Source organism: Alligator mississippiensis, chromosome 5, assembly GCF_030867095.1.
Source record: "Alligator mississippiensis isolate rAllMis1 chromosome 5, rAllMis1, whole genome shotgun sequence".
Taxonomy (NCBI): Eukaryota; Metazoa; Chordata; order Crocodylia; family Alligatoridae; genus Alligator; species Alligator mississippiensis.
The window spans coordinates 68832569-68853562 of record NC_081828.1 but is presented as its reverse complement, the minus strand read 5'-3'; the positions used below and the strand labels follow the sequence as shown (position 1 = coordinate 68853562).

At 40.4% G+C, this 20994-nt stretch overlaps 1 protein-coding gene across 2 annotated transcripts in view; it reads left to right on the top strand.

Annotated features, from left to right (window-relative positions):
* The window catches only part of STXBP3 (syntaxin binding protein 3), a 47304-nt gene extending 26355 nt beyond the window's left edge, over nucleotides 1–20949 (top strand). Inside the window, exons 8-19 of one of the 2 annotated variants that reach the window (XM_014602083.3) lie at nucleotides 667–757; nucleotides 1805–1929; nucleotides 4813–4917; nucleotides 5581–5638; nucleotides 5979–6044; nucleotides 8817–8897; nucleotides 9876–10014; nucleotides 10920–11026; nucleotides 12793–12891; nucleotides 13599–13684; nucleotides 16005–16153; nucleotides 19542–20949. In XM_014602083.3, coding sequence (XP_014457569.2) covers nucleotides 667–757; nucleotides 1805–1929; nucleotides 4813–4917; nucleotides 5581–5638; nucleotides 5979–6044; nucleotides 8817–8897; nucleotides 9876–10014; nucleotides 10920–11026; nucleotides 12793–12891; nucleotides 13599–13684; nucleotides 16005–16153; nucleotides 19542–19642 — 1207 coding nt within the window. In that variant the 3' untranslated portion in view covers nucleotides 19643–20949. Of the gene's footprint in view, nucleotides 1–666; nucleotides 758–1804; nucleotides 1930–4809; nucleotides 4918–5580; nucleotides 5639–5978; nucleotides 6045–8816; nucleotides 8898–9875; nucleotides 10015–10919; nucleotides 11027–12792; nucleotides 12892–13598; nucleotides 13685–16004; nucleotides 16154–19541 lie in introns of both variants that reach the window. The other variant, XM_059728443.1, reaches the window with a different exon arrangement.
* The last annotated feature ends 45 nt before the right edge of the window (nucleotides 20950–20994 follow it).

Here is a 20994-nt window from a genome sequence, read left to right as displayed (position 1 = left end):
TTAGGGTTGAACACTTCAAGAAGGATGTGGATAGATTGGAAAGAATTCAGCGCAGAGGGACAAAAATGATTACAGACCTGAGAGATGTGACTTACGAGGAAAGGCTGAAAGAACTATAGTAATTTGTTCTGGAGAAGAGAAAACTGAAGGGGGTTTGATAAGTCGTCAAATACCTGAAGGGCAATTTATAGTGAGGATAGAGATTTGTCTGTTCTCTGTGGCTGTTGGGCACAAGACTAAGAACAATGGCCTCAAGCTGTAGCAGAGTAAGTTTAGGTTGGCTGTTGGGAAGAACTTTCTGACTATGAGGGTAATTTAAGCATTGGAACAGGCTACCTAGGGAAGCTGTGGAATCTCCTTCCCTGAAAATTTTCAAGAGCAGGTTAGATAGGGACTTAAGGAGGGCAGTTTAGTCAGGGATGAGCCTATCATGAACAGGAGGCTGAACTAGATGACCTTGTGAGGTCCCTTCCAGCCTTACTTTCCTACAGTCCTAAGGGTGTCTGTTAGTAACCTACAATAGATCTTTGGCCAATACTATGTTTAGCATCAAGGGTATATTTTGTGGATTTCAGTTCGTGGAAACAGTTTCAAAAGTGTCTTAAAGCATGCATGTTTCAAAATCAAAGACATCTACTAACTATTTTCATGTTTCTTTTTCTCCAGTAAGCCACTGGATAATGCCAGCAAGCTTGGGCAGCTTGTTGAAGAGAAACTTGAAAACTACTATAAAAATGATGAGGAGAGCCAAATAAAGGTAAATGGCATAAGTTTATTTTTATTTTTGTAATGAAAGGTAATTATTGAAAATGATCTTTTTGTGGTAATGTCTATTAAATTACTTATTAAATAGGGACACCTTCTTATTTCAGTCCCTTTTGTGTAATGTAAAAGAAGGTTGAAAGAGACCATAATTCCTACACTCTTACACATGGTAATTTGGGGGACTGATGCTATTTAGAATGCCCATTCAGTTTGATCCTGTAACTTGCTGATCTGAGTTGATCTAAGCTCTAGTTTCTAGTGACTTCTGGATGAAAGTTCAAAACTTAAATATGTAAAAATGTTAGTCATGATAACTATCAACTTGGTCTGAGCTTCACACTGTAGCGCAAAATAGAGATAACTAAATTAAGCTTCCATACTGCAGCTAGACTGCTTCCAGTATCAACGTTTATTTACCCAGTCAAATCAATAAGACTATTTGAACTGCATCACAGTATGCTACCAGGTAATACTGCATCATGGTATTCACTGTAGAAATACCCTCAGACCAAAGAAGAGTTACGGATCAGATAGTTACCACTGCCAGAGTTTCTGTAACTTGGCTTTAAACCTGCATCAGATAGTCATGAGAACTTGAGAGCTTGGATCAAATCAGCATGAGGTCTGGGCGCACTGAAATGCATGTAATATACATGTTCTGAATCTGTTAGTGCTAAGCCTAAGTGTGTGCTTTCTGTATGTCTTCCCAGTTCAGTAAGGATTTTTATTTTTGAAGTGGAAAGTTGTCAAATGAATTGTAGTTAGCACAGGCCCACTTTGTCAAAAATATCTCATAAAAACACTTTGTCTTGACTGCCGCCGCCTTGGCTGACAAGTAGTGAGCCACCTTTTATATAGCTGTATTGCAGCTTGTAATTAGTTACAAAATGGCTTGCTCTTAAGCAGTAAATAATTGTTTTGGATTCCAATAGCTTTTCCCATAAAAGCTTTGAAGCGTGACTTGTTTGATACAAATAGGTTTGACGTATTTCAGCTATCTATAACATATTATCCTTTTTATTTATCCTGCTGTTTTAAGGATAAAAACAACTCCCTGCTGTTAATAATTGATCGTGGCTTTGACCCTGTTTCCACCGTACTACATGAACTTACCTTCCAAGCAATGGCGTATGATCTGCTACCAATTGAAAATGATACATACAAGCAAGTACTATTTTTTGTATCTAAATACTACTTTGATTTGCTCATGGGTGCTTTCATTGGCATGGGTTCTATTGTAGAATCTTTGAGGGTAAATTGCAAAGTGTGTGTTGTGTGTTTGTACAACTTAAAAAACAAAAATAACAATGGATTCATAGATGCTAGGGTTGGAAGGGACCTCGACAGATCATCGAGTCTGACCCCCTGCCTAGGCAGGAAAGAGTGCTGGGGTCAGATGACCTCAGCCAGATGCCTATCTAGCCTTCTCTTAAAGACCCCCAAGTTAGGGGAGAGCACCACCTCCCTTTGAAGCCCATTCCAAATTTTGGCCATCCTTACTGTGAAGAAGTTTTTCCTAGGCTAAATCTGCTCTCTGTCAGTTTGCGACCATTGTTCCTTGTTACCCCAAGAGGCGCCCCACTGAACAGAGCATTGCCAATCCCTTGTTGCATCCCCTTAGTGTATCCCTAACTTCTTATTTATTTTCCTTAACTTGGAGCAATTTAAAAAATGTCCTGCTAATTGAAGCTTCTAAGCAATTTTCAGAAATAGTCCTAAATTGTATTAAGTCTGGGTGGAGACTTACTGAGGCATGGATGACAATAGCATGGCCTTTGCTAGAGGGAGGGATGGCAGTAATTTTTGGCTTTATCCTGTGATCAGAAAAACTGGTATATAGATGAGGTTGTCATCTTTTCTACCTTAATCTGAAATCATAATGATGGCTATTAGTGCTAAACGTCTTTATTTTTTAAGTTGTGATCCAGCTCTGAATTCTTCAGACTTAATAGAAAGTATTTCTTTCACCATTATGCAGTGCAACACTCCTAAATCTGTATGTGCTTTCAAACTTATTTCTGACTGAAGTCATATTTATGCTTGGGGAAATTTTTATAGGGAATATTTCAGAACTCTAAAGAACTTCTGAAGAGCTACAAGTCAAATGGGACTTTTCAGAAAGTTCATAAGTAATGCTAAATTTGGAGCATTTATTTAAACTTGGATCTTCAGGAGACTGAAGTATCAAGTTGAATATAGGACCTTCTTCTATACATAGGTAGAAGCATGATCTAAATCTTTAAATTTGTTTAGTTTTTTCCCCTCTTGTATTTCTGCTGCGTTTTGGTTGAATCACTTGACCTGTGTGAATTTCTGTAACTATCCAACTGCAAATGAAAATGTTGTGTGGTATGATACAATGTATGCTTTCTTTTAATGGGAAATTGCTTAATAGCTTAAGTCAAGGGTAGGCAACGTTTTTTGGCCGGAGTGCTGAAAAAAACCACACCACCTACCTTGGAAGGTGCCGGCATGCCAGAAAAACAAAACGAGGGCAGGGGTACATGGCAGGATGCCCTACTTGTGCCCGTGTCCCCCAGCCCAGGCTCCGTCGTTATTGGGAGCTACCCAGAACCTGAGCCAGCTGCAAACAGCTGCTGCCCTCCCGCCTCGGCCCTGGCTGTCTCCTGGCCCCGGGCAGGCAGCAAGTGTTGGCACTGCATCTGTTGGGGCTGGGGCAGGAAGGCAGCAGCTGTTTGTAGCTTCCCAGCTGCAGCTGGCCCCGGCTCTGGGGTAGGGCTCCTCCCAGAAGGGCTTGCAGCCTCCCAGCCGCCCATTGGGAGCAGCCTGTGCTTCCGGCTGGCAGCAGCTACCCAGAGCCGGGGCTGGCTACAACCAAGAGGCTGCAAACAACTGCTGCCTTCCTGCCCCAGCCCCAGTGCGTGCTGAGGAAAATGGCCTTGCATGTCTTGCTTGGCATGTGTGCTGGGGGTTGCCGACCCCTGGCTTAAGTCTTTGATGCTAAGCATGTTACTTGTATATCTCTAAAATAATTAATCCAGTTTGGCTATAGACAAAAATTACAAGCAAACTGTTATAAGTGATCGGGAACTGATTCAGATCTGTAACAGAACAGAAGTTCACTGCACATAACCTGGTTTCAATATGGCTGAAACTAGCTTTAGGTAAACCTGGATGGATGTAGACTTAACTGATTTGGGTTAAATTGGATCAGACTTAACTGATTTGGGTTAAATTGGATCAGACTTAACTGATTTGGGTTAAATTGGTTTATTGAACTGCTGTCCTAGGTCCCCTTCGGATTCAAATTAACTCTGTCCCCCAGTATTCCAGGATGTTTTGCACCGTCCCTGCAAATCCCTGCTCACAGGGTGGGCAGGCTAGACTTGGCCCAAGCTGTCTGTTCCAGCTGAGCAGGGAGGGGTGCTCTAGTGCCGCCCCCCACCCCAGCTTCTGGCTTGTGCCACTGAAGGCATGTGGCTGCATTTCCAGGATCAAAAGTGAACTTGCTTATCAGTTCAGTCTACGCAGCTTAGACTAACCTGCAAGGATTGAATTGGTTCAGCCTTGGGCTTTTTTGACTGTCTGTGCTTAGCCTTCAGGTCTATGTGGCCTTTCTGTACCTCAAGAGTAAAATAGACTTCTCCATGCTGTTTGTACTGTGTCTCAGGCATGTGTGCCTTCACACACAACTTAAGTTTGAACAACAACAAAAAATAAAACTCAGGGAAATCAAAGTATATGTAAGTTAATGATTTAAGTTGGCAAACTTCAAGATATGTAAAAGATTTCCAACTACTTTAGGCTGTTGTATTGGAAAATTATTCTAAAATTCATGTTGTTTTGCATTTATTAAATACCTCAGCGCAGGCTTAACCATCTTTTGACTTGTATTTTGTATCAAAGATGTTGAAATTTGTTAAATTTTAGAACCATACTTTCTTTTTAAGGTAAATCTTTGTCCAGTGCTACCTAATATAAAGTGCAACTAACAGGTAGAATGACACTTCACTATCTTTTTTTTTTTTTTTTTTTTAAATGTGTATTTTAAATAAACATGTCATGACCTGAACTTTCCGTCAGCAGGTATAAAGCAGATGGACCTAGTGGAAAGGAAAGGGAAGCAATTTTGGAGGAGGAAGATGAACTTTGGGTGAAAATTCGACACAAGCATATTGCGGATGTACTGGAGTATGTGAATAAGTTCATATTCTTTTGAGACTTTATACACTTTCAAGGAGATTATCTAAATAGAATGTAATTACTGTAGTAATGGAGTTGACAAAGACATGAAGAAATACAGAATGAGAACAGGCTTCCAAGCAAGGAAAACTGGCAGGTCAGGTAGGAAAAGCAAGTCAGTATTCACAGACTACACAGTGCTGTTCAGAAAGACTTCTTGCTCAGTGACTGATGTTAGAAAGAAAATATGATTATACAATGCATGAATGTTGATATTCATTAAAATTCTTGTAGATGCCTTTTAAGTTTGAAAGCTCAATCATCAAAAAATTCTTATAAATTTGGCAAGGTAAATTACAATTTAGGAAGTATTTAGCTTTGCCATAATTGGAGGAAGAAAAAATTGCCATCCAAAATAAGTGGTATTCTACCCAGCAAAAGAACCTTAGTTTGTTCGATCTGAAAATACCTAGTTTCCTTCTAGAAATCTGCGGAAGCATAGTTTTCTTATATAAAGCTATATATTTTAAGCCCTTCTTTTCATTAAGAATCACTTTTATAATCACTGGAAGTTCTGAAGTAGCAAATGTGAAGAGCTTTATTATACAGTTAATTTTATAAATAAAATACTTAAGTTTTTAAATGCATTTAGTTACTCTCTTAATCTGACAGGGAAATACCAAAACTTTTGAAAGAAGTATCAACAAAGAGAAAAGCAACAGAAGGAAAGGTAAGTTATTACTGATTTAAGTTAGTGTTGAGTTTTTTCTAACTGTCTAAATGTGACTTTCAATGAATTGAGGGGGGGATGGTTTCCAGATTTCATGGATAAGCTTGAGGATTTGAGGATTATTTCAAATAAATCTTCTTGGGTTTGCCTATTGCTGTAAGTTAAAATGTACCTGTGGGAAACAGATTATTATTGTGTTTTGATTAGTAGTTTTTTATAGTACTAAAAGTAATACAAGGCTTACAAAATATTAATGTTGTAAATTTTTTCTTCCTCAGCAGTAAGTGGAATAAATGAAAGGTTAGTCATCTCATTTTCAAAATACATTTTCTCTTTTCAGTTATCATTAAGTAATCTGGCCCATCTAATGAAAAAGATGCCTCATTTTCGTAAACAGATTACTAAGGTAAATAATCTTCCCTACATGACTCTTACAGTTTGCCTATAAACTATGTTTACAAATAGTATCTTCTTTTAAGGGCAATATTTTGATTTTAATTTCATACCTACAGTATAGAAAATGTATTGCTACCATACTGAGCTTTTCTCATTCAGGGTTTGTGTATTCTGTATTGTAAATGCACCTGCTAGGTGTTTTAGGTTTGGTTTTGGAGGGTTTGTTTGAGAAATAAATCTACTTCAAAATCAGCTTAATTTTTTGTCAGTGTAAAATATTTATTCATTCAGTTGAATGCTTTCGTGCACTCAAACAAGTTCATTTCCATTATGATTCCAGATAGCATATAAATAGTTCCTTGCAGTATTACTTTTTATTCAGCACCTAATGCTTCTTAGCTCTTATGTACTGTAGTGATAAAGAATGATAGAATTAAATACTTCAAGCCTATTACCCTGCAATATTGCGTTGCAGTATTGTCATGCAGGAAGTGTCACTCAAATTACGTAACATTACAATCATTTATAAGACAAGACCGTTCTGTATGTTGGAGTAGGATGCGTAATGAACCCATCTACAAAAAGATATGTTTAAAGACCAAGACCATACTTGTAGCCTCATTGCATCCTTTTTTCTCTTGACCTTTAAGCAAAACAGTTAACCGTTCTGTTTTTCATTTCCAGCAATTCTGCAGTATACTACAGAAGTCTAAAAGGACACACTACCACTGTGTAAAGCAGGGTTTTTCAACCTTTTTTAAACAAGTGTACTCCTTCTGGTGGTGGTGGCCGAATGTGGAGAGCGGGGGGGCTCTCACACAGCTGCTTCCATGCCCCCCTTTCCCACAGCTGGTTGCACGTGTGGCTCCGCGAGCTGCTTTCGTGCCATGTGCCCAGCCAGTTGCATGCTGCCCATCAGCAGCCTGCAGAGTCACCGGCCAGGCGGTGCCTGTGTGGCACCCCTCTGCAGGCCACTACCTTTGCCCCCTCTGGCTGTGCTCCTGGGAGGCAGTGGGGTGGTGGGTGGTGGTGGCAGTGGTGGCTGTGTGCAAGCCCTGTGTTCATCCACGGAGGGGTGCCGCTGCCCTTGCCCCCCCCGCCCTGCTCTGTTCCCACCTGCCCCCTGTCACCTTTCCAAGTACCCTAGAGGTACACATACCCTGTTTGACACCCCCTGGCATATAGGATCAGTACCTTCCTTCAAATGCAGTTACTTTCTGATAGATTACCAAGCCTAGCTACTTTTTTGTTGTAGCTCAGTGGTAGAATCCATGTCTGCCACATGAGAAACCTGGGTTCGATTCCCAGAGGGGTGCACATAACTACAACTATTGAGGCACTGAATGTTTGGATTCAGTTTGGCCTTTGGAGTCTGTCTCAGTGGTCTGAAGTGGGAATGGAAAGTCTAGTCAGTCTCCACCCCTCTATACTCTTGCCTACACATACATGTCAAAGGTCTTGGTGATCTCTTGCCATGATTCAGAAGGACTGACAGTTGCCTACAATTATGGGGTCCAGCTGGTTTTATATTCCTGCTTTATCACTTAAGAGGGTAGATAGAAAAAAGTCTTGTTCTGTGAGTGAACAGTAATACACAGTTATTTTAGAAAGTTTAGCTTTCTTCCTGAATAGTACTTTCCTGGTGCCACTTTGTGTATTTTGCAGAGGCATAAAATAGCAATGACACGTAGAGACATAGGGGATAGAACTTGAAGTTCTTAATCAAATAGCCTATTCAGAAACCTAAGGGAATCTTTTTGCCTTGGTTTTAAATGTCACTTGGATTTATGTTTGTCAGTTCTTCTGTATGGGAAAAAACAATAATATCCAGTGCTAACTCAGGGAGCTTTATAGTTGTTTTTTTAAAATGTATTAACTTGAAGATATTTTTATTTAGTAAGTCATATTTTTTGGCTTAGTTATTTGAGAGAGAGGAATTTAAAGGGCTAGAATTGAGATACCTAGGTGAATGTCTGGAAAGTGATTGTACAGCATTAACATGTTCAGATGGCCTTACACACAAACCTCGTACAGTGGTGTTCTCTTTCAGTCAAGGTTTTCTTTGTGCTCTTCCATAAGGCAATAATAGAATAGTTGAAACAGTCATTAGAAATATAGTAAAATGCAGTCTTAACAGTTCCATACCTGTGCCAAGTTTGTAAGTTAGCACTTACCTATTTTAGGCTGGCTGTAAGATTTTTTTTTTTCCTTTTACTGTGATCAGATGACACATTTTTCAAGAATGAAGAAATAATGGGAGTTAGGGATATGGCCTCTGAATTAGAACTTCCTAGACCTTAAATGCTGGAGGCTGCAAGTGAGAGAGGAACAGTGTGGAGAAAAACCCTGGTCAGACCCAGTTCACTCCCTTCCAGCATCTGCTCTCTGCCATTGTGTGACACAGAATAAGTGGACAAGATGGACCTATGGTCTGACCCAGTAAACGGCAATTCTTATGACTCAAAAATCTTTACCAGTAATTTTCGTAGGCTTTGTAAATTTTGTTAACAACACACTTCATTTGGTTGTAGTTGCAGCTGCCTTAAAATATAAAGATATAATTTTATCTGTTGTAGTTACGTTAACAGATTTAAACCCCAAAGTATTCTTGCTTCTGACATTTTAGAGCTTAATCATTACAGAAACACTCAAAACTTTTAGGTGAGAGGTAAAACCACAATCTTTCAGAACATATTTTGTAACTAGTAGAAATAAATTGTATTTTTTTTGCTATGACTGAATTATGTGAAAAGATAAATTATGAGACTCTTCTATTTTCCAGCAAGTGGTCCATCTTAATATAGCAGAAGATTGTATGAGTAAGTTTAAGTCCAACATAGAAAAACTGTGCAAAACTGAACAGGTACGTTAAAGTCAGTTGAAAAATAACATGTTTTTGTAGACAATGCAGAAATACTAACTTTTCTTTACAAGTAATTAACAATATCAATATCTGCCCTTTGGTTACTTTAAAAAAATCTTATGATTATTCATGTTATAGGAAGATTAGATAATCCACAAATCTCTCCTGCCAATATTTAATGATCTGCTTCTGGCTTTGGAAAATCCAGTTAACTTTTACTGGGGAAGGGATTTTTTTTCTCTTTCTAATTTCAGGATGGTTTATCTTCCCTCCTTTCCTAAGATTAGGAGTTCTTAATTGGTACCATCCTTTTCTGTGGGCATTTACTTTATTTATCATTAAGTTAACAGTATTGAACTGCAAGTACAGACTGCAAAATTGTTTACATTTCTATGCTTATTTAATATTATAAAACCATTTTTAAGGCAGCAAAATATAGCATAAGTATGAGAGTCCTTTTATTATAGAATTCTGGTTTGCAATATGGTAACATATAGTAAACAAAATCTGAAACAAACTTTGACAATACAAGTGCATTGTAAAAGCATTTTGTATTTGACAATGTTCCTAATGGGCTGTTAGTACAGTTCTTATCTCTGCAGATGAAGCCCTTTTTGACAGGAGTTGGCAGCCAACATAATTATAATTGGAACTCTTTGCCAAAGCTGTGTTCGAAATAGGATTGTCTGACTACTGTAAACTCTTGACTGACATGTTTTACTCAGTTTAAAAACGTGTGCTCTTCTATCACTGGTGTAAAATATGAACCAGATCTGCGTACAGGTTGAAACATCTCTGTCAATAGAGTTGATGCGATTTGCTTCATGTAGGGTGTCACCTAAATTGTGTGTTATGATGAACATGTTAAAAAAATTATGCTACTGTAGTTTCAGAGGAACTTAAATTTAGAGACATAAATTGATGCAGTTTGTTTTTAATGATTGGTAACTAAGATTACTTTATTCACTTTTAACTTAGGATTTGGCTCTTGGAACTGATGTAGAAGGCCAGAAAGTGAAAGACTCAATGAGAGTCCTTCTTCCAGTTCTTCTCAACAAAAATCATGACAAGTATGATAAAATAAGAGCGATCCTCCTTTACATCTTTAGCACAAATGGTATGATATAAGTTGTCTTATTTTTCAGTATTTACTGCGGCTGTCAGTCATATTAGTGCAGAGCCTAGTACTGTGTGTGGACCAGACGGTGCATTAGGTCCAGACATTGTGACAGGGTTAAAACAAAATGATCTTCATACCACGTACCCCTCTTTTTACGAGATGGATCTTAAGGATGTTGCTTGTAAAGGGCTAGCAGTAATTCAGCACAACCAGTGAACATGTTTGTTGTTGTTTTCTTCAGCAGATGATTACTAGCAAAACTTGCAGTATTCTGGTTATGGAATAGTTGCTTGAATTTTCCCTCCTTTAGTTGGTATCAGAGGATGTGTTGGGGAGAGACTTGTTGTTTGGTGCATCCTGGGTAATGGAGTAAATGGGGAGGAGTGGTAGTGCACAAGGATGATACAGAGAAGAGAATGCAGGCCTGAGTTCTGTATCATAAGCACTGAACAGTAGAAGTTTAGGTAACCAATTATGTGATCCAGTTTCCAAGGAGGATTGACTTGCTTTTTCTCTTACCTCAATTTATCCCAAATGAACTGTTTTTTTCCAAGTGGGACTCTGGTTTGCACCACCATCCAGTGCTTCTATGCTGGGCCTGGAAGTACAGAGAGTGTTAAAGGAAAAGGAGGGGTGGTTCCTGTAGAAAGTTTTTTCCAGAGATTATCATGAAGCAAAATTTTAACTTTCAATTACTACTTTTATCATCCCGTCTACAATGTTAGGATAAATTTACAGAGGTGTATTTATTATGAGAACCCAAGAAATATACCCTCATTTTAAATCCTGAAAAGAAAAAAAAAAAAAACATTTAGTGCAACTGGGACCAACAGCTAATTGTCATTGCAAGTATTATATGAACTTCTTAGTTAATTTATGCTTATTTTTCTTTGTGGTAAAAGGAACAACCCAAGAGAACTTGGACAAGTTGATCCAGAATGTACAGATAGAAAGTGATAGTGACATGATTAAAAACTGGCAATACCTTGGTGTTCCTATCATCTTCTCAGTAAGAAACTTTTTTTTTACATTCAACTTCCTAACACTTATTCAACAACTGTGAACATAATGTTCCACATCTTTTTAGGATATATCCAATAGCTGTCTTCTAGGAACTCTTGCAATTATTTTTGCAACCTATTTTTTAAAAGCCATTAAACTGCTAACATGCATTGCTTTTTCCAATCATTTCTGTAGTAGTGTTCTGGATGTTGACCTGAGCTGTTCCTTCCATAGCCAGTCAGTTTTGCTTGCTTTGAGTGTAATAAATATTTGAAATTCATTTTTTGTTGTTTTCTAAGGTTGAGAGAATTGGATCATTTAGAGCAGGGGTGACCAAGATACGGTCTATGGAACTGCCATCCAGCCCACGGCACTCTTCATGGATCTAGACATTTGGCGGTGTAGCAAACAATGGCAGTATTTATTCCTGCTGCTCCCAGAGCAACAGCAAGTAACACTGCTACTGCTTGTCCTGCTGCCAAATATCCAGACCAGTTGGGAGCTTTGGGTGTGGAAATTTGGCGGTAAGAACAGTGGTGGCAGACATGACTCCATGAGTGTCAGCAGTCCGCTCTAACCACTTTGGTTGATTCAGGACTGTGCCACATGCTGTGCCCACTCTGGTTGGTCCGGGATGTGTCTCACATATGGTGCCTGCTCCAGCTAGCTTGGGGCAGGCACTGTGCAATGTGACTCCCAGAGCAGGTGTCACATGTGGCACAGCCCTGGACCAGCCAGAGTGGGCTTTGGATCTGGCATGTGGGGGTGGCTCAGTGGGTCCCCCACATGCCACATCCTGTACCCACTGTGGCCAGTTCAGGAACTGTGCTGCACCTGGTGCCTGTGTTTATATGTACTGCCTGCCCCAGACTGGATGGAACAAGTGCCACATGTGACTTATGTCCTGGTTTGACTGGAATGGGTGCCACATGCAGTACAGTCCCAGATCCACTGGGGCAAGCAATGTCAGTGCTAGATCTGGCATGTGGGAGGCAGCGTGGTGAAGGAGGAGGGTCCATGGACCAGATCCAGCTCATGGGGCACAGGCTGGCCTGTGCATTGTTTACTTGGCCTGTGGACTGGTCTTGCACCACTCATCTGGCCCATATGGCTGGATGAGTTTTGATACCCTTGCTATAGATAATTTGCTGCTTGAAAAGTGGGCACATGCCAGGGACTCTAATAGAAGCTGGGGGAAGAGAGATCTGGTAATTTGCAGAGTTGATTTTTCTGAATAAAGAGAAGACATACAAGATTAATTCAAATAGCTTACAGAAAAAAATGTGCCCTGACATATTTATGCTAAATCTTTTTCAACATGGTGTTTGTTGTCATTTTGTGCTCAAAAAGGGAAAGAGCTATTTCATGACTCCAGAGCCAGAGTAAAAATAATATCCTTTCTGTTCTGGAGACCCAGGTGTGAAAAACTGAGCAAAAGTAATACAGAGGCAGGAACTACATAAGCAATTATGTGCTTTGGCATTAAAACAATAATTTTTTTTAAACATCAGTTTACTAATCTCCTTTGTCCTGAATATGGGTTTCCAGTGATTTCTAAACTGTCCCTAAATGTTATTTATAGATATTGATGTTTTTGTGGATATACTGTATTATTTCTTTTGGAGTTTTTCCCTGTTTATTTGGGCTCTTTTTAGTGGGTGAAGTAAGAATTTAGATGTAGCTTTTTGTGGGGGCTGGGAGTGGGTTTTTTTTTTTTAAGAGTAGGCAATATACCAAACTACAGTCTTAAAAACAATCTCTTCCTTTTCTAAGTCTGCTACTCAGCAACGTAAACAATCAAGAAAGGACCGTTCTTCAGAGGAAACGTTTCAGCTTTCTAGATGGACACCTGTTATCAAAGATGTTATGGAGGTGAGTAATTGTTCCTGAAGTGTAATATTTCTTAAATACTTCAAAAGCTTAACAGTTCATTTGAATTGATCTCTTAACATTTTTGTTATGCTTGTGGTAAATTATGCTCAAAAGTAAGCTTGAAAGATTGCTGAAACAAATTAAGAGAAGAGAGGTTTGAACCCATAGTTGAAGGTCTGATTCCAGGTTCTCTAGTATGCTATATTACCTGTACACTTTTTTTTAGTGAAGTCTTTTAGACTATAACTGAAGAACTAATTCCTTCCTTATGATATCATAAGTCACTTGGGAAGTTCACTGCTTGTGAAGCTTCACATTTTGTTTGTTGTTTTTTTTTAGGTGGAAAAATCAAGTAATTTGAGGCTATGTGTATATATCTCGCAGATTAAAATCTGAGCTGTGATGCTGTTTGGTTAGAACTTTCTTTAACTCTTGACACTGTAGGATCTAGTCACGTACATAACTTCCTTATTTTTATTTTAAATAAAGCTCTGAGTAGGGGCATAGAATTTTTTTCTTCATTGCATAGAAGTGCTGGTTGTGGACAAACTGTACTTGGCATCTCTACCCTTGAAAATCACTGTGACTGCGCTCAAGTTCCAAACAGCTGATTTTGGCCAGAGTTGAGACTTGAGGGGTTGTGTAGATGAAAGTTTGCTTTAAATCAACAAAGTTGGTTAAAACGAACCTCTTTCCCCCCACCCCAGGATGCTATAGAAAACAAACTAGATTCAAAGGAATGGCCTTACTGTTCCCGGTGCCCTCCAGCATGGAATGGTTCAGGAGTAGTAAGGTAAATTATTGCAATTGATGTTCAAGTATAAATTTCTTCTCTCATTACCTTTTTCAAATATATGGTGTAATCTTACAAAATTAGGCACATTTGTCACTTCTGTTTCTTGAAGCAGTGATTCTGAAGGCCGGCTTGATCAGTACCTAGGGCTTGTGACCCCTCACCTACCCCTAGTTAGGCTCCTAAGTGACCTGTGTGTGGCAGTTCTGTACCAATTGAAATGCTTTTTTCAGGTATGCAGCTTTATTCCTGTGAGTTGCAGTAATCAGTGCTGTAAGTTACAAACATCCATCATTATAGTCAGACTTTCTTTGCCCCTGGTAGGTATAGGCGCTATTTTTGGCTAGTTACTAGGCCTGTGTGAAGCTTTGGTAGCTGATTTGATGTGGCCAGATTCGGGGACCGAATCTCCAAATCCAAATCAAATCAGGAGACCAAGTAAAAGCTCTGAATCAATTTGAAAAAGATTTGGAGATTCAGCCATAGACTAACCAGCTGAAGGCAGCTGTGTCACCTGCCTGTTAAGTCTGTTGGGGTTGGAGGAGGGGGGGTGTTAGTTGCGGGGGCGGTGGGCAGGGGATGCAGGATGTGGGTGCTGCAGCGCTGGGAGCAGGGGTTCTGCCCTGCTGCTGCTTGCCTAGGGGGGTGGGGCAAGATGCAGGTGCGGCTTGCTCCAGGCAGAAGGGGGCAAGCAGGGCATAGCCCCTGCTCCCAGCACTGCTATGCCTGCATCCTACAGCCCCCTCTTCTGCGCCAGCTGGCAAGCAGTGCCAGTGCAAAGTGCCTGCTCCCAGTGCTGATGCAGGTGCAGCAGTGCTGGAAGCAGGGGCTATGACCTGCTGCTGCCTGGAGCAAGCCATGCCTGCATCGTGGCCCCCCCACCCCCTGTGCCGGCTGGGTAAGTGGTAGCAGGGCAGAGCCCCCGTGGCACCTCCTGCCGGGGCAGAGGCAGGCACAGCCGTGGGAGAAGGCCCCATGGCTGCCCGGCCCAGCCCAGCCCAGCCCTACCCAGTCCAGCCTCCTAGCAGTTCAAAGGAGGAAAAAAACGTTGGCAACAGCAATTAGCACTTCTGAGGGCTCGTAGCAGAGTCCTCCTGTGCAGTGCAGGGCAGCAGGGATTGTCCCCAACCCTGCCTGGCACTTGTGTGGCAGCAGTTGCATTGCACGGGTGCAGCGCAGCTCGGCAGGGTGCTGCATGCTGTCTGGGAGCTGGGGTGGCTCCAGCAGTTAGCCGGAGTTCGGCAGTGCTTGGCCCCAGATCCCAGGCAGCCCACAGCCTGCTGAGCTGCACTGCACCTGTGCCATGGGGCAGCTGCCGCACAGGTGCCAAATGTGGGGTGGGTGGGGGGGTGTTGATCCCTGTGCTGTGCAGGGGGGCTCTGCCACAAGTGCCCAGAAGCCCCAATCACCAGGGCTGGGCAGGGGATGGGGCTGGACAGGGCAGCCATGGAGGCTTCTCCTGCAGCTCCCCCCGCCCAAGGAGAGGCAGGCACAGCTGAAGGAGCTGGAGAACCTGTAGCTGCCTGGCTGTGCCTGCCTCTCCCTGGTCAATTCAAATAACTGAATCTCTCCAAATCAGCACCAAATCTTTTGAAACTGATTTGGCTGAATTGATTCAGGACAGTGGTCCAAATCTCCGAATCAAATCACTGTCCTCCAAATTGGCCAAATTCAAATTGAATACTTCCCTATTGGCGCACACCTACTATTTATAGGTAAAAGTTTGGGTATCTTTTGGACACTTAGAGGTGTAATTCAAAGCTGCAGGTGAACTTAATCAGAGGTCAGATGTCTCCAGTAGCAAAAAGGGTGTTATAGATGAGGAAAATTCTTAAAACACTGCTTTCGTTTAGCATTCCCTCAGACTCATTCAGTCTTCCTCCAGGTGCAGTTTACATTTGAGGAATTGAGAAAGTTAAGATGCATGTGATCTCTGAGAGTTATTTCTTGTGGTAGAGTTTATTGACTTGCTAACTTTCAGAATATTTTATATTCTTTCCCCTGTGAAGCTTTTGTTGTGGGCTTTACTAGCACAAGGTCCTTGCTTTCTTCCTACTTTTTCTACTCTTGTAATGGCTGTGTAGTCTTATGCTTTACTACGAGCTTTTTCACATTTTATTGTTAGTTTGACTATGTGACTTTCTAATTTCCCTTTTAGTGTTATATTTTTGTTCAAATATCAATTGGATGCTAGATCACACAACTGCAAATAATTGTTTTCCCATTTGATTAGTCTGTCAGTTTTGCTAATTTAATAACCTGGGTGTTGAAATGATCTACAGCTGATTACGTTAAATTTTTCTTACAAACTATTTTACAGTGTTCGCCAGAAAACGAAGACTAATCAACCAGATGACCGGAAGAGTGGCTCAAAGCTGATTATTTTTATAATTGGAGGCATTACTTACTCTGAGATGCGTTGTGCTTATGAAGTTTCTCAAGCCTGTAAATCTTGTGAAGTTATCATTGGTAAGTATGTCTTCAGATGTTAACATGGGAGTTGCGTTATTTCATTTTCTTACTGTTTAGTCTTTTTAAAGACTAAAAGGTTAATGTGGATTATGTATCACTTAGTGTGCTCTTTAGTTAATGCACATTAAGATGGGCTAATGTGCATTTTCCTAATACCTTACAATGGAGGTACTAGATTTAATGTGCATTAATTAAAATGTGTTAATGCACGTGTAGACACACCCAATGTTTTCCGTGCCTTCCCTAGGTCAGTCTAGCAAATGTAATCGACCTTATTGCCCTTTGTTTTCAGGAATACTAGAAAAACAGATCAGGCTAGTGTATCTATAAACATAAATAAATAAATAAATAAATAAATATATATTTTAAAGCTCTTCTGAAGCAATAGGGCAAATGGCATCAGTTTGAACCAGAATTACCAGCAACATTAAAGTCAGTCTTTTACTTCTGTTGAGCTCTCATGAAGGATTGCTATAATTCTAACATTTTTGTAGGTTCTGTTAGTTTCAAGACCTGGGTTTACTTGTGCAGATGTTGCAGGAAATATTGGTTAGCTTAATAATCAGATAAAACACTAAGGGAAAAAAGCCCTAAACATTAAGGAAAAAACTGTGTAAATTAAAAGTTCCTATAGGATGTATCAAGAAAAGTAAATCTTCCTATTTTACTGGACTGAGTTCCCTTAATTTAAGAAAAAATGCTTCTCATGTCCAGTGTTCCCTCTATGTTGCGTGTGTGTGGCTGTGCACAATAAAAAATCATGCTGCGTGACAACGGGGGACCTGTGCACACCTACCTGGCAGCTGCAGCATGGGGGAGGGGGAGCGGGGGGGAACGATTGCGGGGTGGAGCAAAGCGACGCACGCGGAAAGGGGGAGGCAGGACCAATTTGAGACTGGACCGAGGCGGTGCACTCACGGACCGCTACATATTAGATGGAGCATTGCTTATGTCCGGAGTTGATATGAGCTGTTACTGACAGCAAGTATAACAGTGGCCACTTTTAGTCCTAGATTCTTTAAAAAGAAAGATTAGGTAGCAATATGGTTTAACTAGACTGCAACTTACTTGTCAGTAATCCTAGAGCCTATGTTTAATAATGTTACCAGCACAAAGTTTTTCTATTGAAATCCATTCTGCCTGGTGGAGTGGGGCCCCCCTTTCTGTCCCACCTGATCCTATTGCTGTTTCCTGGGGCCCGTGATCCTTCACTTGTAGAAGAGTAAATGGGGTTAGGAAGAAGGGATAGTTGTCACTGTGAGACATTAGGAACCCATTTCTCCATTGTATTTAGGAGATGCCTTCTCCTAATTTGCTTGTAGTTCAGTGTGCAACTGGATCCCCTGTTTAACAGCTACTACCAACACTGGCTGTTTGCTCAGCTGCAATGAATAATTTTATAACCTACCCTACCAATCAGATCACAGCACTACTCAAAAGAGAAAAAAAATTTAATCTGGCAATAAAGAAAACAATTCCATTCCAGCACTTTTTTTTTTTCCTGACCCCCACCCCTCCCTCCCTCCACCTTCCTCCTAAGACTAAAGACCCTAGTTCTAGTCCCAAGAGGTAGAGATTTTCATTCCTAGTGCTGGCTGATTTTCCCCTAGGCAAGGGTTTGGTGAGCAACTGTTCACCAGAGCACCTGAGGGGGAAACTAGGAGTAATGGCCACAAACTCTTGGGGGAGTGATTCAGACTCAACATTAGGAAAAACTTCTTGACAGTCAAGATGTCCAGACTGTGGAATAAGCTCCCTCCAGAGGTGGTGCAATCGCCTACCCTGGAAATCTTCAAGAGGAGACTAGACTGTCACCTTGCTAGGGTGACCAGACCTGCAGTTACCTTTCCTGCTTGGTGCAGGGGGGCTGTGATGATTTTCCAAGGTCCCTTCTGGCCTTACAATCTATGAAAGGGGAATGCTTTATAATCTCTTCCTCTGAGCGCCTGTCAGGTTTAGGATGCAACATACTATCAAGTTAGGGCTATGCAAAGCTTTGGTCCCTGATTCGATTTGGCCTGATTTGGTGGCTGAATCTCCGAATCCTAATTGAATTGGAGGACCCTTTAATCTCTCAAAATTGAACTGGAACCCTCCGAATCGATTCGGACGTAGACTCAGCTTTAAATGTTTGTTTTTTTTTCTACATACCTCTAGGTAGCAGGGGCTCGTGAGTGCTGCAGTGCTGGGGTGCATGGAGTGTCCCACAGAAGCATGGGGGGCTCCCCAGTGCGCTCGGCAGCAGACCCAGAAGTGGACCAGAAGCACTTCTGGGTCTGCTGGGGAGCGCTTGGTGACTGGTGCCTCCTGGGGGGAGGCACCCAGGGTTCCCACATGGCCAATCGTGGAGCCGGGGGAAGTACTTCCGGTCCACTTCCAGGTTCACGGCTGAGCATGTGGGGGGTGCCGCATGCTCCTGTGGGACGCTCCATCTGCCCCAGCATTGCAGTGATAATAAGCCACGCCTGCTACCTCAAGGTATGTAGAAGAAACTTTTTAAAGCTGTCTAAGGCTGAATCGCTGTTTCTCTGAATCAGTATTGAATCTTTAGATTTGGATTTGGCCTAATCGAATTGGGGACAGTGATCCGAATGAACTAATTGAATAGCTGTCCCTGATTCGGGTCGAATCCGAATCCCAATCGAATAAGGCGTGCTTCGCACACCCCTACTATCAAGCTAGTCATGTACAGAATACCTCCTGTTAAAGCCCATACAAGCTGGAAAAGTAGCAGGGCAACAAGTTTTTGGTGGGGGGTTTTCCTCTTTCAGATCAGTGATGGTAAGAATTTTTTGAGCAAATATTTAAAAAAATTAACTGAAACAGAATATTTTGGCAAAAATTTGTGATGTAGCTTTCATCAGGAAAGGTTCTTGGGTCCAGGGTGAAACTTCTAATGAAAACTAGTCCACTCTTTCAGAAATGTCCAAGCCCCAGTCCAGAAATTGTCGATCAATCCAGGGCATGTGTTGAAGACCCAAGTTCAGGTCCATTCTTTGAGTTAGTTGAAACAGAAACTTGGAAGCATTATAATCATTTGGGTTGGGAATATCTTCATTTCTTATCCCTTTGCAAACTACTTTGAAAGATCTCTCCTTATTCTGATGCAAAAACCTTGAGTTTTTGCTAAAACAGATTCTGCTTTCCAACCAACCCTAGACCTGACACAGTTGTTCCCCAGCCCCTTGGTAGCAGGGGGAGCACTTGCCAATGACTCATTACATTTCAAGAAACTACAGCATTTAGAACTACTGTACCTGGAGCAGTACTCCAGCATTTAGAACTACTGTACAGTAACCCAAAGTGTTGGTATTTTTTTTGATGATGAGTTGTATTATCTGCAAGTTAAACAATTATAATAATCCAAAGTATTATGTTTTACCAGGTTCCACACACATTTTGACACCTAAAAGACTACTGGATGATATAAAGAAAGTTAATAAACCAAAGGATATAGTCTGCATTAAGGATGAAACAAGATTGTAATGTTTCAGGTGTTATTTCAGTGGTGCCTAACTAAAATTTATTAAGAGATCCCATAATATAAATCATATGTATATATGTTTATTAACTTTCAAATGCTGTATTCAGGACAGCACATTCTCCCAAATAACAGAATAACTTTTTTATAAGTGAAATTTGCTGCTTTTGCCATTTTGGAGACCAGGGCAGGGCGTCTAACACTTTGGTATAGGCAGCAGTTGACTAAAGTGCATTCTGAAAAGGGCATGTTTACTACTGTAACAAATTATGCTAAATTTAGAAATTGTGTTTGTATATACACTCTAATGATGTCTTCAAAAACTAAGAGTTTTTTCTATCTTGGAAACAGGAGAGTTTATTGCTGAAAATGACTGAAATAAAAGAATCTGGCTTTATGTAGAGGTTTCAGAGGAAAACTAAATATAATATATGTTGATTATTTCACATAAGTGCAATGTGTCATCTAACTATGAAAGTTTTATGCAACATGTACAGTAATTAACTGAAAAATATATAGTAAGAAATATAAACACTCTCTAGTGAGCATCATTTTGTGAAAACTCCTAGGACAGAATGTTAATCTAATATACCTATGAGACCACGCAGATCTTCTGAGTGGGAGTTGTGTGGTGGGGTGAAAGTTAATAATTGAAATACTACATGCTTGTTACTCTCAATAAAATACTTTGGAGAATGTGATAGAAGTTTTGTATGAAACACTAAAAAAAATTTGGTGGGCTTTGACCCTACAGAATTTCATAGAAAAAAAATACTGCTGAGAGCTCAATTCTGTTTGCTGCTGTGTGTGTGCAATTCATGTATTTTTGTTTGTAAAATGAATGGTCTGTGATCAGGTAATAATGCAGACTCATTATTAGTGCCATTTCAAAGACATTACAACATAAGCTGGAAAAAGTAGTATATCTCTTGCTCCTTTCTACCAAAGAATTACAAAGGGGCCTGTATCAGCATCTGAGCAAGATGTGGCCAACATTAGTACTAATCTAATGTGTGTTGTTTAAAAAAAAAAAAAAAGTCTCCAACAGTGTGTCTGGATGGCTAAAACTGATTGATATAAAATTAATTGAATTGTATTTTTAATTGTTTTACTTTTTGAAAATTGACAAATTGAGTTAGTCAAACTTACTTTTTAATATTCAATTAAATATGTGAGTGTCTTCCAATGCTAACGAGTTCTGCTCTTCTAGTTGAATACAGAAACAACTTGATGCTTAATCTAACTACTACTTTTATAAATCTGACAGTATCATGGACTGCATTCAGTCTTTTCAATAAAATTTTGAACACAGTGTCTGTCTTTTCATGGAGATGGCACTTACATGGCCCTGAAAGGA